Below are 17,073 nucleotides of genomic sequence, written 5' to 3'. Positions count from 1 at the left end.
CGGACGACACAACAGTGGTAGGCTTGATTACCAACAACGACGAGACGGCCTACAGGGAGGAGGTGAGGGCCCTTGGAGTGTGGTGTCAGGAAAATAACCTCACACTCAACGTCAACAAAACTAAGGAGATGATTGTGGACTTCAGGAAACAGCAGAGGGAACACCCCCTATCCACATCGATGGAACAGTAGTGGAGAGGGTAGCTAGTTTTAAGTTCCTCGGCATACACATCACAGACAAACTGAATTGGTCCACTCACACTGACAGCGTCGTGAAGAAGGCGCAGCAGCGCCTATTCAACCTCAGGAGGCTGAAAAAATTCGGCTTGTCACCAAAAGCACTCACAAACTTCTACAGATGCACAATCGAGAGCATCCTGGCGGGCTGTATCACCGCCTGGTACGGCAACTGCTCCGCCCTCAACCGTAAGGCTCTCCAGAGGGTAGTGAGGACTGCACAACGCATCACCGGGGGCAAACTACCTGCCCTCCAGGACACCTACACCACCCGTTGTTACAGGAAGGCCATAAAGATCATCAAGGACATCAACCACCCGAACCACTGCCTGTTCACCCCGCTATCATCCAGAAGGCGAGGTCAGTACAGGTGCATCAAAGCTGGGACCGAGAGACTGAAAAACAGCTTCTATCTCAAGGCCATCAGACTGTTAAATAGCCACCACTAACATTGAGTGGCTGCAGCCAACACACTGACACTGACCCAACTCCAGCCATTTTAATAATGGGAATTGATGGAAATGATGTAAATATATCACTAGCCACTTTAAACAATGCTACCTTATATAATGTTACTTACCCTACATTATTCATCTCATATGCATATGTATATACTGTACTCTACAACATCGACTGCATCCTTATGTAACACATGTATCACTAGCCACTTTAACTATGCCACTTTGTTTACTTTGTCTACACACTCATCTCATATGTATATACTGTACTCGATACCATCTACTGTATGCTGCTCTGTACCATCACTCATTCATATATCCTTATGTACATGTTCCTTATCCCCTTACACTGTGTATAAGACAGTAGTTTTGGAATTGTTAGTTAGATTACTTGTTGGTTATCACTGCATTGTCGGAACTAGAAGCACAAGCATTTCGCTACACTCGCATTAACATCTGCTAACCATGTGTATGTGACAAATAAAATTTGATTTGATTTGATTTGATTTGTGTAACTAAACATAAACATCAACGCCTTTCTTAAAATCAATACACAAGTATATATTTTTAAACCTGCATATTTAGTTCATATTGCCTGCTAACATGAATTTCTTTTAACTATGGAAATTGTGTCACTTCTCTTGCGTTCTGTGCAACAGAGTCAGGGTATATGCAGCAGTTTGGGCCGCCTGGCTCGTTGCGAACTAATTTTACATAATTATGACATAACATTGAATTGCAATGTAACAGCAATATTTAGACTTATGGATGCCACCCGTTAGATAAAATACAGAACGGTTCCATATTTCACTGAAAGAATAAACGTTTTGTTTTAGAAATTATAGTTTCCGCATTTGACCATATTAATGACCTACGGTCAAAGGTATATGAAATACAAATGGTATAGAGAGAAATAGTCCTATAATAACTACAACCTAATACTTTTTACCTGGGAATATTGAAGACTCATGTTAAAAGGAACTACCAGCTTTCATATGTTCTCATGTTCTGAGCATGGAACTTAAACGTTAGATTTTTTACATGGCACATATTGCACTTTTACTTTCTTCTCCAACACCTTGTTTTTGCATTATTTAAACCAAATTGAACATGTTCATTATTTATAAGAGACTACATTGGTTTTATTGAAATATTATATTAAGTTAAAATAAAAGTGTTCATTGTTCATTCAGTATTGTTGTAATTGTCATTATTTCAAATATATATATAAAAATCGGACGATTCATCGGTATCTGCTTTTTTTGGTCCTCCAATAATCGGTATCAGTATTGAAAAATCATAATTGGTCGACCTCTAATCCAAACTGTTAAAAACACATGGACCCAGTGTTCATATGAAAACTCCAGTAGTGTGGAGCCAGTCCCCTAACAACTAGAGAGGAGTTTTTCCTGGTCTGATCACATGGTGAGGAAAAACTCCTGGCCCTACTTATCATTATGCCAGGTGGAGTAGTGTGAAGTTACCCCTAGAAGCTGATCTTCGGTCAGTTTAGTATATTTTTGTCCACTAATGATTAAGGTTAGGATTGGGGAAGAGGAAGCTGATTCTAGATCTGTACCTAGGGGAAGCTTCACCTTGGAACACTCAGGGCAGCACAACGTCCTGTGGCCTGCCGCCAGTGTGGATAAGGAGATGCCTCTTCATGTGGCCGGACTGGGTGAAGCACTTCCCGCAGTAGACGCAATGAAATGGTTTCTCTCCGGTGTGCACCCTCTCATGCATCTTCAGCTGGTGGCTGTGGGAGAAGCGCTTGGTGCAGTGGCTGCAGCCGTACGGTTTCTCACCCGTATGGACCCGCATGTGCCTCCTTAGGTATGCCGGCTGAGGGAAGGGCTTTCCGCAGAGGCTGCACCGGAGCTGCCTCTGGGTGGAGTGAGACATCAGCTGTTGCGGCTGCTTTTCTATGCCTTTCGATGAAGAAGTGGAGCCTCTGTTGAAATTCAGGAAGGGGGCTGGCTTCCCTCTTTGGGGAACCTGGTGGAGGGTAACCCTTGGGGATGAAAATCTGTTTCGGTTGGACAGTCCATTGATATCTGGAAACTTGGACCTTGATCCTACAGGTGTCCCTTGTTCTGCATGTTGAGTGTCAGGGGGACACTTTGTCTGTCCAGACTCCATTCCCCCTCTTCCTCTGTTGTCCACAAGCTGCCTGCTGTCTGAACAGACCTCTCCAGATGTCAACTCTTGGCCAGTTATGCTCCATTCTGAACTCATATCTGCCTCCACTTTAATGGGAACTGAGTCCACCATCACCACATCAGGCAGCCAGTCCAGAGAGCCTGAAGCAGACATGCAGACCCCAGAGTTACCAGCCACTCCTCTCCTCTCTGGATGTTCAGACAGCCTCTTGGAGTCTGGCCCTGCATTGTGAGGAGCTTTCACAGTTGGGTTGTCAGTCTCTTGGTTCTCTGTCCATTGGGACAGGCTGTATTCTATGGGTTGATGGTCAGTTTCCCAGGTCACACCCTCAGCAACCTGATGGTCCTGTCTTGTTCTGCTGTATTGTGATGCTGGATGCTGGAATGTCTGGTTTTCAGGTTCTATATTGAGTGAGGTGTCTGGAGCTCTGTGTCTGTTGCCCTGCTGGTCCAGAAGGCCTGTGGGTTCAGTAGATGATGAAGAACCTGGTTCTGCCTCAATGATCTTCTCACTGCTCTCACTGACTGGTTGGACAATCTCTGAAATGGGTCAATGTAAAGCACAGCATCAGCTTCCTGTAGTGGAGACGGATTCTTCTTTTGCCTTATTTATTAGTTATTGGTAATGACTAAGAAGTTAATCAAATACGGCAATAAACATTGAAGGCTTTACTCAACATAAAGTGTAAATTGCATAGACATGATAAGTTGCATAATACCTTCGGTTATGCTGGTGTCTAGATTTTCCATTTTGATATGAGGTGCCTCTTGCATATCTGCCATCTGTGTTTTTGTATTCACCAGAAAATGTTTTATTAGAAATATATCCTCACCAACATTTGAAATATGAGAACACAAATAATCAATTTGACCCTGTCTATGACAATTGACCTGCATGGCCCCATCCTGGTCTGTAGCTGTGCGTCCTGCGTCTCTCCAGTTGGTGACATCCTGCATACATTTGCCCCCTTCACTGTAGGCAAAACGATTTTCCACTGCACCAGAAAAGAGAACCCTTCATAAACGTTACATTACACGTCATTTTTAATATGTTAAAATGTAGTTTAAAAAAGACCTACAATATCCAAGTCTGCTTTTTGCCTTTTCTACGAAGCTCTCTCTCTCCCGGGCAACATGATCGGCGTCCACTCGCCTGTGAACTGTGCGTCGCAGGGCTCCAAATCTCTCTGCGCTCCGTCGAGAATTCTGGAATTTTGTCAAAACCAGCTTCCTCCGCAGGTTATCAATTTCTTTCTGGCTATGGGAAATTTCCAAACGTAAGGCAGCATGGCCATCATCTACAAGTTTGCAGATTTCGGCAACGGCTGCATTCGCCAAAACCTCAATGATGGAGGCTAGCTGAGCATGAAAGACAACGGTATTGGACATGGCCTTCCTTGGATTGGTACTATTTATATGTTAAACACTTGTATTATAGTCCTACTCGCTCATTTGCAATGCAGTGTTCAGTTAATGTCCTGAGACGTCACACCATAGATATACCGTATGCTTCGAACACATCTCTATTTCGTTTGTTTTTGTTCCGGAAACAAAAGGTTGTCGGCTACTTCCTCGATATTTTTCCAAAATAAAGGTTGCAACACACAATATTTATGTTAGTTTCAACATTGCCACCTACTGTATCGTAGCTGCTACTTAAAGGAATCAAATGTTTTACAAATCAGCCTTCTTTGACTTATAACAAAACAGTGAATTAAATCAAACACACACATTTTCCTTCAACAATGATTATTTACTATTTAGTTCAAGTACAAAAATACACAATCATCATACAATATGACGTTCAAAGGAATAAATCAATGTCCTCAGTAAAAGTAAATCGAAGAGTAGACTCAGGGTTAATACTAGTCTCAAAACTAACTGAAAACCACACTGAGAATGTACTCTTAAGTAAACGCTTGCTAACTCTGAACAATGTAACAGTTTTAAGAGAAAAATATTTGAATATAGCATAAATAGCTAATGGGACTGAGTGGATTGATAATGTATAAATTGTGACAGCTGAAGATTTTAAACATCCCTATGAATTTGCTTCCATGTAAGCATTTCACGGAAAGATTGTATTGGGCGCATGTGAGAAATACAAATGTGATTCAATATGTTTTGGTGCAGTGGCAAACCAAAGAACGGTATTTAATCATTTAAATTTGCATCTCAACAATATAGATGTACTATTAGACTGGTCGGCTTCAAGCAAATTATAGAGATGTGATGGATGGAATTAATATCTATTTAATGTCAGTCATGCTGTTGTTATTGCTGTTTTTATCATGAAACATGGTTTACGCCAGAGAACCTGTAGTTTATTATGGAGCTACAACATTGTTGTTATTGCTGTTTTTATCATGAAACATGGTTTACGCCAGATAAGCTGTAGTTTATTATGGAGCTACATTGTTGTTATTGTGGAACACTCCTGTACAGTAGGTGGCGGTGTCCAACTTTCAACTCTACCATCCAGCATAAGGAAACCTAATCTCACCAGCTAAAAACAAAGCTAGCCAGCTTTGTGTAGTTTCTGATATGATTCTCTTTAATTTAATAGCTAGCTAGATAACTGTAAATTCACATAACATAGCAAACATAAAAACTGTTTCGTTGAAAAGGGGCCAAAAGCGTCGGGGGACAATGTCGGGTTCCGTGGTCGAGTTCCAGGCGCAGATAGCCTCAATCATGGAGGTGCTTGCCAACGCGGCTGTAGCCGAAATCTGCAAAATTGTTGACGATGGCTATGCTGTTGTACATCTGGAGATGTCCCAAAGCCACAAGGACAACGACTTTCTCCGGAGAAAATTGAAATTGATGGAATTTCAGATCGCGAGGTTTCGGGCTGAGAGAACAAAGCTTTCAGAGGGGTCCGTCCACAATCGCTTTCATGGAATACGCCTCCTAAACAGACACAACCATCGAGAGAAGGCAACGACAGGTTGGTGGTGATGATGAATGTGACAGTGTGCAGCTAGTCTAAATCGCTAAATCGTTGTTTTGTACTTTGTAAAGCACCATTGATGGATGGGGTCAAATGAACCTCCCCCTTTATTTCCAGGACCTACTTGGCAAAGCAGAGCCAGACTTTCCAACAGGAGTTTTGGGAACAGCAGCATTCAAAGAGACAGACAGCCCATAGACGTGGACCAAGACGATGTCTCTCCATCAAAGCATATGGATGCTACAAGTGATGAGGTAAGTTCCAATTTTAATAGACGATTTTAGACTGTCACAGACTTATATCTGTTTTAGTCTCGGACACCAGACACTTCCTTCCGCCTGGGGATGAGGTTATGTCTGTATAGACGTGTATGTCAGCACATTATAACTAGTGATGTAGTGGTAAAAAATAGGCAAGTAAAGCGTGATTGCCGTTTGCGGTGAGTAAAGTAACAGTCCCTATACTTTCAATGCATTTGCCAAAGGGTTGTAAAGGCATGTGTAAAATACAGACGGTGGAGTTTACCCTCCAATACACCACTGATTATAACACAATAACAACAAGGCAACTACTATGAATTTCACTATATCCCATGTCATGCCCATATCTTCATTCAGTAGGTGGTGTATGCTCTGTCTCACTCACTCATCTCTCCCACTTAACCCCATCAGCAGTCAGCAGAGACAGAGGAAGGGGAACCAGACCTGCTAATCATCAAGGATGAGGGGGAAGCAGATGACCAGGACTCTAGGATCAGCCACCCAGCTAGAACAGTGGAGGGCAGCAGAGAACTAACCACCCAACCGGCTGCAGCCACCACAGAGGACCCCGCCTTCCAGCTCAGTGGCCCCAGAGGCAACAACAACTACAACACCGCTATGGAGGTCAGTGGATCTGACGCCGTCCTCCTCCAATCAGAAACAGGGAATGTGAACCAGGGACCCCAGCAACACACAGGATTTGAACCCAGATCAGAGAGACAGAGTCTGGACACTAAGTGTGACATGAACAGGGACCTCAATCTCCTAAGAGGTTCTTTAAACCAGGTGTGGAGAGAGGTAGTAGTGACTGATGATGGCGCCTCTGCTGCTCACACTAAAGTAATGGACCTAGGGAATGGCCCAGTGGGCCCAGAAACACAGAATAGCTCAGACATAGAAATGAGAAGTGTAGGGTTAGAAAACCACAGGTTTTCCCCCAAGTCGTTCCATTCTTCATCAGAAAATGTGATAGTGATTGACTCTGTATCCAGTGGGCAGCAGGTAGATAGAGATTTAGAGTGGGGTCAGGTGGGTACAGCTACTAAACCACAGGACAATGGGACTGGAAATAGGCAGGGAGTGGGAGTGTTTGAGAGGAACGCACCAATGATTCGCCCCGTTCACCCGGAATCGATGAGAGACAACACTATGCAATTGGTTTCACCCGGATTCCGGCCCTCAGAGATAAATACAGGCATGCATCTTGACACAGGAAATGCAGGTGAGGCCAACAAAGCTAGTTGGTGTTCGTTGGCAAGCTTCCATAGACACTCTGGAATACCAGGAAGAGGAGCTCAACAATCAGCTCATGCCTCACTTCCTTTCTGCCATTTTAGACCAAGCACCACAACTTCCTGTCACTCGAATAATCTTGCCACAGACATTACACCTGGCACCATAGAACGACCGTATGGTTGCCCAACATGCCATAAGAAGTTTGTCCACGAGAGTGACTTGCGGCGGCATGTGGCCATCCACACCAGAAAGCGATCATTCTCCTGCACCTTGTGTGAGAAGAGCTTTGTGTGCGCCAGCCATCTCCAAATGCACCTGAACGTCCACACTGGGGAGAAGCCCTTCAGTTGTGCACAGTGCGGGCGCAGGTTCTCCCACTCCAGCAATCTGAAAAGACATCAGAAGCTTCATCATTGAGACAAAGGCTGTGACCGTCATGGAGTTTTGGATGGTGGTAATTGATCAGCCTAATAACCTTGGTCACCATTATAACCGTTTGAATTGCAAAAGACAAACATTTTCTTCTTTCCTCCGCTCCTGACTTGTTTCAGCAAGGAGCAACAAAGTTTCATCACTTCGGAGAGTCCATGTTACAGCAGAAACCATGGAGATCCTATTAAATTACTAGAGGGGCTATGTCATAAACACTCAGTTCTAGAATGGGGTGAAAATGTCAGCCATTTTAGTCAGGGAAAAATCCAAACCAGTCTAATTGGAATGAATGGCAGTAGAGGCAGAGGTGATTCATAGATGCAGTAAAGAGGTCAATGGAATGCAGACCGCGGGGAATAGAAGAAGGATGCCAGATTGGCGCAAGTTCAACAAATCTTAACTAACAAAGTGGATATTCACAAATCCGTCATGATTGTGCCTCTTGAGTGGAGCAGCGGTCTAAGGCACTGCTTTGCAGTGCTAGCTTAGTCACTTCAGATTCTGGTTCGATCCCAGACCCATCAGGCAGCGGACAATTGGCCCAGGGTCTTCCGGGTTTGGGGACAGCCGGGTTGTCCTTTTCCCATCGCACTCTAGCGACTCCTGTGGCGGGCCATGCGCAATGCACCTCCCCATTAGTTTGTCTGGCTTCCAGGTTAAGCGAGCAGCGTGTCAAGAAGCAGTGTGGTTTGGCGTTGTTGTGTTTCGGAGCACGCACGGCTCTCGACCTTCGCCTCTCCCGAGTCCATACAGGAGTTGCAGCGATGGGACAAGACTGTAACTACCAACTGGGGAGAAAAAGGGGTAAAAAAATTAAATACAAATTCGTCATGATTGTTGTATTGTAAAGAGGTCCACAATGTGGTTACTAAAGTCCCATTTGGATATATTTGGCTGTTTTCGCTGCATAACATTTAGAAGTGTAGTCCCTTTTCAGATTTAGAAGAAGTGACTGCTAAATGCTAACTCCCGTTCAAATAAACTGTTAGCATCGCTAGCACAGAGCAATCGTTGATAGTAGTTTTTAACTGTAATGCAGTTGAATGATGAAGATAACATGAACATATATTGGGGTTGACATCCATACAACCATTATACTCTGATTTTTACCTCAACATAGTGTGAAATACACACATAAACAATAGCCTAAATGTAGGCTAATTTAGCTGGGTGGCAACAAGGAGATTCATTCCTTCATCTTTCACCCACACGTTTCAATGGCATTCATATTGTTTTGGTCGAATTCCATTGACCTCTACTGCATGTACTGTATTTCTCTGTTTTACTTATGCAGAACAATTAAAGTAAGGTGTGTGATATCAGAGATTGTGTAATATAATGAGTGTTAACCTAAAATATTGTCATGAAATTATAAATACAGTTTATACAGGTTTTATACACATTTTCTGCATAGTCTCTAAGATATATATAAACAGACCATAAATGTCTCACGGTTTGTTTTCTTTGAAAACTGTGAATGTTGTAATATGATACAATATCAGTACTTAATGCATTTACAACTTGTATAAGACCTATCATCAGCTGTTTTCAGCCAGTGTATGGCTGTGGATTGACTGCACTGTTTGTATGGAATGTTGGCATATTGGCAGTTCATTTGAACAATTATTGGAAATCATTCCACCTAAACTGGCTGGCTAGCTAATAAATATACTGTGCAGATAATCTTCAATGTATTGTTTTACACAATATCTTATCGCAGCACACTGGCTGACCGTGGTTGACCAACTCGCTGAACAAAATGGCTGACTTTAATACTGTTATAAGACCTTTCATGTCCATTCTTGTGTTCTAATTCTATGGCAGAAACGGACTCGGCCACACGAATGCCTGACCGTCCCATTTTCTGTCAGCTGTTCGATCCGCAAAAAAAGCGTTAATTGACATGTTTTTGCGGTTATGACGGTTCATTTACTTTTCATGATGGACTTCATCCATAGCCATCAGTTACAGGGTTCTACGGTAATTGTGCCAACCCAAGACACAGAAGCAAGAGATTCCTATGGAAAACAATCTATGGATAACCTTCATGTCAGTTAGGTTATAGCAATACATTATTTTTATTGTCATTTATTTATTTGTATTATTTTTTGTATTTATATATATTTGTATTTTTTAAATATATATTTTTATTCTGCGTCGTTGGGAAGGGCTCGTAAGCAAACATTTCATAGTAAAGGCCTGGATTCAATCACATCAAGCGTTAACCTGGCTGTGTTCAAGGTGGAACTATGTTGGAGTTGTAGCCATCAAATCGGTGAGCAGCTGGTCTTGCTCTCATTGTCACAAAGCCACATCCGCCCCACTTGCGTTAGAAGTTCGGAACGTGAAAGTGTAGGCTATTAAACAAAAATAATGAGGATTTCTATCAGCCTAATCAAGGTGTGGATTACATCTCACATTCCAGTGTTCGAACTTGTAAACTAGGCTGCATGGGATTTCTCTTAATCTAACTCTGTGCATCCAATGGCGATGTCCGCTTTAGGTATAATGCCAGGAGCCGCTTGTGGATTTGACAGCTCTAACGCAGTTCTACCTCCAACACGCCAAAACAACCACTGGGTGGATGTCGGCTAAATTGATGTCGGCTAAAGCGGATCTGATTTAATATATCCCAAAATCTACACCCATTGTATTTGGCACATGTGACTTGAAAGTCCTGCCTACTTCCTGGATCATGTCCCTTGCTGTTTTTAAATGGGATTCAAGAGTATGAAATCAAATTCATATAAACGCTGTCTTTTAATATACACTCATTACCAAAAGTATGTGGACACCTGCTCGCCGAGCATCTCATTCCAAAATCATGGGCATTAATATTTAGTTGGTCCCCCCTTTGCTGCTATAACAGCTTCCACTCTTCTGGAAAGGCTTTCCATAAGATGTTGGAACATTGCTGCGGGGACTTGCTTTCATTTAGCCACAAGAGCATTAGTGAAGTCGGGCACTGATGTTGGGTGATTAGGCTTGGCTCGAAGTCGGCGTTCCAATTCATCCCATAGGTGTTCGATGGGGTTGAGGTCAGGGCTCTTTGCAGGCCAGTCAAGTTCATCCATGCCGATCTCGACAAACTATTTCTGTATGGACTTCGCTTTGGGCACGGGAACATTGTCATGCTGAAACAGGAAAGGTCCTTCTGTTGCCACAAATTTGGAAACACAGAATCATCTAGAATGTCATTGTATGCTATAGTGTTAAGATTTCCCTTCACTGTAATGAAGGGGCCTAGCCCGAACCATGAAAAACAGTCTGAAACCATTCCTCCTCCACCAAACTTTATAGTTGGCACTATGCATTGGGGCAGGTAGCGTTCTTCTGGCATACGCCAAATCCAGATTCGTCCGTCGGACTGCCAGATGGTGAAGCGTGATTAATCACTCCAGAGAACATGTTTCCACTGTTCCAGACTCCAATGGCGGAAAGCTTTACACCACTCCAGCCGGCGCTAAGTGATCTTAGGCTTGTGTGCGGCTGCTCGGCCATGGAAACCCATTTCATGAAGCTCCCGACGAACAGTTATTGTGCTGACGTTGCTTCCAGAAGCAGTTTGGAACTCGATAGTGAGTGTTGCAACCGAGGACAGACGATTTTTACACCCTTCAGCATTCGGCTGTCCCGTTCTGTGAGCTTGTGTGGTCTACCACTTCACGGCTGAACTGTTGTTGCTGTTGACGTTTCCACTTCACAATAACAGCACTTGCAGTTGACCGGGGCAGCTCTAGCAGGGCATACATTTAAACAAACTGATTTAAAATGTGAAAAATTAAATAAAAAATGTAAACATTTTTTACCCAATTGGTAGTTACAGTCTTGTCACCGTACGGACTCGGGAGAGGCAAAGGTCGAGAGCCGCCGTCCTCCGAAACACAACCCAACCAACCCAGCCGCACCAATGTGTTGGAGGAAACACCGTATACCTGGCGACCGTGTCAGCGTGCACTGCGCCAGGCCCCCTGCCGGCTAAACCCTCCCGTAATCCAGACGGTGCTGGGCCAATTGTGCACAGCCTCATGGGTCTCCCGGTCTTGGCCATCTGTGACAGAGCCTGGACTCTAACCCAGAATCTCTAGTGGCACAGCTAGCACTGCGATGCAGTGCCTTAGACCACTGAGCTATTCAGGAGGCCACTGATGAACTGATTTGTTGGAAAGGTGGCATCCTATGACAGTGCCACGTTGAAAGTCACTGAGCTCTTCAGTAAAGCCATTCTAGTGTTAATGTTTGTCTCTGGAGATTACATGGCGGTGTCCTTGATTTTATACACCTGTCAGCAACGGGTGTGGCAGAAATAGCCAAATCCACTAATTTAAAGGGGTATCCACATACTTTTGTATATATAGGGTATATGCACAATTATATTCATATAAGTGGATTAATTTACTGTTACCCAAATTCTTTTAAAGATTTTTGCGCAAAATACAAGTATACCCTCCAGTTCTCCACTGATAAGAACACAATAACAAGGAAACTGCAATAAATTTCACAAAATCGATTGTCATGCCCATATCTCCATTCAGTAGGTAGTGTATGCTCCGTCTCACTCACTCATCTCTCCCACTTAACCCCATCAGCAGTCAGGAGAGACAGAGGAAGGGCAACCAGACCTGCTGATCATCAAGGTGGAGGGAGAAGCAGATGACCAGGACTCTAGGATCAGCCACCCAGCTAGAACAGTGGAGGGCAGCAGAGAACTAACCACCCAACCGGCTGCAGCCACCACAGAGGACTCCACCTTCCAGTCCAGTGGCCCCAGAGGCAACAACAACTTCAACAACACCGCTTTGGAGGTCAGTGGATCTGATGTCGTCCTCCTCCAATCAGAGACAGGGAATGTGAACCAGGGACCTCAGCAGCATACAGGATTTAAACCCAGAGCAGAGAGACAGAGTCTGGACACAAAGTGTGACATGAACGGGGACCTCAATCTCCTAAGAGATTCTTTAAACCAGGTGTGGAGAGAGGCAGTAGCGACTAACGATGGCACCTCTGCTGCTCACACTAAAGTAATGGACCTAGGGAGTGGCTCAGTGGGCCTAGAAACACAGAATAGCTCAGACATAGAAATGAGAAGTGTAGGGTTAGAAAACCACAGGTTTTCCCCCAAGTCATTCCATTCTTCATCAGAACATGTGATAGTGATTGACTCTGTATCCAGTGGGCAGCAGGTAGATAGAGATTTTGAGTGGGGTCAGGTGGGTACAGCTACTAAACCACATATCAATGGGACTGGAAATAGGCAGGGAGTGGGAGTGTTTGAGGGGAATGCACCAACGATTCGCCCCTTTACCCCTGATTCGATGAGAGACACTATGCAATTGGTTTCACCCAGCTTCCGGCACACAGAGAAAAATACAGGCATGCATTTTGGCACAGGAAATGCAAGTGAGGCCAACAAATTTAGTTGGCACTCGTTGGCAAGCCTCCATAGACACTCTGAAATACCAGGAAGAGGAACTCAAGAACCAGCTCATTCTTCACTTCCTGTTGGCCATTTTAGACTAAGCGCATCAACTTCCTCTCACTCCAGTAATCTTGCCACAGATGTTTCAACTGGCACCGTAGAACGACCGTATGGTTGCCCAAGCTGCCATAAGACGTTTGTCCACAAGAGCGACTTGCAGCAGCACATGGTCCTCCACACCAGAAAGCGGGGATACGCCTGCACCTTGTGTGAGAAGAGCTTTGTGTCCCCTAGCAAGCTCCAAGTACACCAGAACGTCCACACTGGGGAGAAGCCCTTCAGTTGTGCACAGTGCGGGCGCAGGTTCTCCCACTCTGGCAATCTGAAAAGACATCAGAAGCTTCATCATTGAGAACTGACATGGAACAAGAGATTCCTATTGAAAAAAGCTGTTATAGCAATATCATGAGTTCAAACGTCATTGGTTCTAACATAGTCCTATGTCTGCAGGATGTTTGCCCTGATCTCATACGTCTACAATACAACGTGGTTCATATTTACATTATCTACAAAGACTGTTACGTTTTCTTGGCTTCTTTAAGGCCAACAGCATCACTCACATTGACTGTTAAGATCATGGTTGTGTTCTTCTAACACTAAAGTTATAGCAGATACTGAAATTCTACTGTGAGACTGAAAAAGTTGTTTTTCTGTAACAATTTGACCAATGACTGTTGCTCTTTATTCATTCCTATAATTCCATCAATAAATAATATTTTTCAAATAATTCCATGGTGCTTCTTTACCCTATAGAGATTGATCTTAAATATACAGGTAACTCCCAAAAAACACTTACATAAATGAGTGATACAAAGCATATTGAAAGCAGGCGCTACTACAACGGTGTGGTTCCTGATTTAATTAAGCTATTAACATGCCATCATGCTTAGGGTCCTGTATAGAAATGCTGGGCAGGCTATTATTTTGGCTACCATGGCTATGCTGCCATAGGATGATAATGCCCCCATCCACAGGGCAGAAATGGTCACTGAATGGTTTGATGAGCATGAAAACGATATAAACCATATGCCTTGGCCGTCAGTCACCAGATCTCAACCCATTTGAGCACTTATGGAAGATTCTGGAGTGGCGCCTGAGAGAACATTTTCCACCACCATCAACAAAACGCCAAAATAATGGAATTTATCGTGGAAGAATAGAGCGCCAATAGAGTTCCAGACACTTGTAGAATCTATGCCAAGGTGCATTGAAGCTGTTCTGGCTCGTGGTGGCCCAATACCCTATTAAGACACTTTGTTGGTGTTTCCTTTATTTTGGCAGTTACCTGAATATTGACCCTAAATATATACACTACCGGCCAAAAGTTTTAGAACACCAACTCATTCAAGGATTCTTCTTTATTTTTACTATTTTCTACATTGTAGAATAATAGTGAAGACATCAAAACTATGAAATAATACATATGGAATCATGTAGTTTGACTGGTAGTGTATATTGACCATATAGACTGTAGATTAACCCTAAATATATATATTCTCACATTACTTCCAAATGAAATCAGGCAGATCGAAGAAAAGGAAATTATTGCAGTCCAATATTAGTTTTAAATGTTTTGAGAACAGATAAGCTTCATATGTTCTGTATCAATGAGTTAAATCAGTAAATTAACAACTTAATTCAATCCATTTGATCAATAATATAGCCTCATAATAGCTGAGTTATAATATACATGTATTTGTTTGAGAGCTTTGTAGAGATCATGCCTGTCTACTTAATTCCTCCCTCCTCTTTTCAGGCCAAATCTACTGTGGAACAGGGGGACACAGAGGGGGGGAATAGAGTCTGGACAGACAGAGAAGTGTCCCCCTGACACTCACAACGCAGTGCTATGGGGAACTGTAGGGTTGAGGTTCAAGCAGACACTACGTCACTGTCAAATCTAAGGGTAGAGCTCGATAAGTCAAGCCCCTTGGGTGCTGCCATAGAGTTACATTAGAAGTGCCCATCCAAGAAGGCTCAAGGTCATTGGCCACAAACATTACACAACAAGTTGGAAATCGCAAATTCAACAATTAGTGGTTTGGAAGGGATCAGTGACTGCATGCATTGCAAAGCAAATCACTAGCCTGCTATTCAGTGGAGTGGGTGTGTGTTCCCAATTTTCAGTTTAAGTTTGTCTTTTACAAATTTAAAATGATAAACATTCAATATCGGCCATACTGTCAATCCAGCATGATTTATGCAGCGCTCAAGACAACTGTTAACTCATAACTGGAAAATCTGACTTCAGTGAGTTCAAGACAACTGAGAACTCAAGCTCTGACTGGGAAAATACGTTTTGAAAGGTCATCTAACTCGGAATTGTAAATCAAGAACTCGGGCCTCTTTCTAGACCTGAAGATCACTGAAGTCATCATGATTCAACCTTGTTTTTTTTCTTCTCTCAAGTTCCCAGTTGTCTTGAAAGCACCATAAATCCAGAGAATGCCTGACTTTGATGACAAAGTTTGATGACAAAATTTGCCCACGAAGGACCGCCACGCCACCTTCCTGTTCAATTGAGCACAGCACAACAAGGTCTTGTATGCTGCTGCATAAATTATTTAATATGACAGGGAGATATGTATACTCTAGCTAAGAAAGTAATGCTCAGTGTATGTTGTATAGTAAGCTGTTAGTAACCCATGTGCCTCACCCTAATAATGTGGTCTATTTTCCCCTATTAATTTCACGTACTGTTCTGACTTGGTGGTGCACATGTAGCCTATAACCTGTTTTAGAGAAATGTAATCATTGGATATTGTAAGAGCTTTCATTGTCTGCTTATATGCCCCCTTTATTTATCCTACGGTTCTGACTTGGTGCACAGGGAGAACACTGTAATAACGGCCCATGTTCTGAAATCTGTCGCTGTACATTTCAAATGTGCTGAACAAATAGTTGACCACGTCCGTTCTAGCTTGCTCATTAATGTCTTAATCGAAATTATTTAAAAAACAATCTGATATGGCTGACTTGCTTCAACAAATGTGGTTTCTACTGACAATTGAGATGTATAAACTAGGACATAAGGGGGCGACAAGTGGATAAAAGGCAGTAAATTAAGATGGATTAGCTGTTTCGCTGCCAGACACAGCTCTGCTGATAGCCAGGTGTGGCAGTGGAAAGGTGTTGAGACTGCTATTGGGACTCTGCTGTTGGGACAGCTTTATGTAGGCCCTAACAGTTTGCGGGCCCCGTTTGTCACCGTTATAGTGCAATTAATGTATTGTTTAGCGTTGTGTTGAGTAGTGGCTTTGCTGGCATGCACCCCCAATTTTTTGTGGGGTTTGCCCAACCAAGACTTACATGCTAAAATCGCCATTGAGTTCAAGTTGCCAGATTTCAATGAATGGCCACCCGAAACAACTTTTCATCCCCAACGGTTACTCTCTGCCAGGTTCCCCGCAGAAGGAAGCAAGCCACATTCGCAAATTTAAACAGAGATTTGAAAGGCATTAAAAATCAGCCGCAACAGCTAAGGTCTCGTTCGGCCAAGAGGGAGCTCCGGTGCAGCCACTGCTCCAAGCACTTCTCCCACAGCCAACAACTGAAGATGCATGAGAGGGTGCACACCGGAGAGGAACCACTTAAATGTGTCTACTGCGGGAAGTGCTACAAACAGTCAACACTCTCCTAGGTACAGATCTAGGATCAGATTCCTCTCCCCCAATCCTAACCTTAACTATTAGTGGGGGGGGGAATCAAAAACTGACCCAAGATCAGCTTCTAGGGGCAACTTCACACTACTCCACCTGGCGCAATGATTGACAAGGCCTGGAGTTTTTCCTGTGATCAGACCAGTGAAAAACTCCTGGCCATAGTTGTAAGGGGAATGACTCCACACTTCTGGGGTTTTCATA

At 43.4% G+C, this 17,073-nt stretch overlaps 2 protein-coding genes across 10 annotated transcripts in view; one reads left to right on the top strand and one right to left on the bottom strand.

Moving 5' to 3' along the window:
* Positions 1 to 4,431, bottom strand: part of LOC124017872 (zinc finger protein 629-like) — a 28,429-nt gene extending 23,998 nt beyond the window's left edge. For 3 of the 4 annotated variants that reach the window (XR_006835534.1, XR_006835535.1, XR_006835536.1), the window contains exons 1-4: positions 3,933 to 4,431; positions 3,745 to 3,848; positions 3,573 to 3,636; positions 2,290 to 3,393 (exon numbers count right to left, since the gene is read on the bottom strand). Coding sequence is in view for 1 of the 4 variants with exons in the window: in XM_046333121.1 (XP_046189077.1) it covers positions 2,300 to 3,393; positions 3,573 to 3,636; positions 3,745 to 3,848; positions 3,933 to 4,242 (1,572 nt within the window). In the remaining 3 variants the exon portion in view is untranslated. Of the gene's footprint in view, positions 1 to 1,684; positions 3,394 to 3,572; positions 3,637 to 3,744; positions 3,849 to 3,932 lie in introns of those variants that run through there. The other variant, XM_046333121.1, reaches the window with a different exon arrangement.
* Positions 4,432 to 4,488: 57 nt separating this feature from the next.
* LOC124017865 (zinc finger and SCAN domain-containing protein 2-like) lies at positions 4,489 to 15,489 on the top strand. Of its 6 annotated transcripts, XM_046333113.1 has the most exons (5): positions 5,142 to 5,800; positions 5,921 to 6,057; positions 6,475 to 6,687; positions 12,321 to 12,536; positions 14,967 to 15,489. In XM_046333113.1, the coding sequence occupies exons 1-5, from the start codon at positions 5,503 to 5,505 to the stop codon at positions 15,039 to 15,041; spliced, it is 939 nt and encodes a 312-aa protein (XP_046189069.1). In that variant the 5' UTR covers positions 5,142 to 5,502; the 3' UTR covers positions 15,042 to 15,489. The 6 variants fall into 6 exon arrangements, 5 of the variants coding, with proteins under 5 accessions (XP_046189065.1, XP_046189066.1, XP_046189064.1 ...); XR_006835533.1 differs by lacking the exon at positions 14,967 to 15,489 and having other exon boundaries at positions 4,489 to 5,800; positions 6,475 to 8,535; positions 12,321 to 12,452; XM_046333109.1 differs by lacking the exon at positions 14,967 to 15,489 and having other exon boundaries at positions 5,096 to 5,800; positions 6,478 to 6,687; positions 12,321 to 13,935.
* The last annotated feature ends 1,584 nt before the right edge of the window (positions 15,490 to 17,073 follow it).

This window comes from Oncorhynchus gorbuscha, unplaced genomic scaffold (assembly GCF_021184085.1).
Source record: "Oncorhynchus gorbuscha isolate QuinsamMale2020 ecotype Even-year unplaced genomic scaffold, OgorEven_v1.0 Un_scaffold_346, whole genome shotgun sequence".
Taxonomy (NCBI): domain Eukaryota; kingdom Metazoa; phylum Chordata; class Actinopteri; order Salmoniformes; family Salmonidae; genus Oncorhynchus; species Oncorhynchus gorbuscha.
Note: the sequence above shows the minus strand (reverse complement) of the source record. Positions and strands in the feature narration are given on the sequence as shown.

Coding starts and splice junctions, on each gene's coding strand:
- LOC124017865 (XM_046333108.1), top strand. CDS start 5,503: ATGTCGGGTTCCGTGGTCGAGTTCCAGGCGCAGATAGCCTCAATCATG. Junction 5,801..5,920: donor TCGAGAGAAGGCAACGACAG/GTTGGTGGTGAT, acceptor CTTTATTTCCAG/GACCTACTTGGCAAAGCAGA. Junction 6,688..12,320: donor ACTACAACACCGCTATGGAG/GTCAGTGGATCT, acceptor TAACCCCATCAG/CAGTCAGGAGAGACAGAGGA.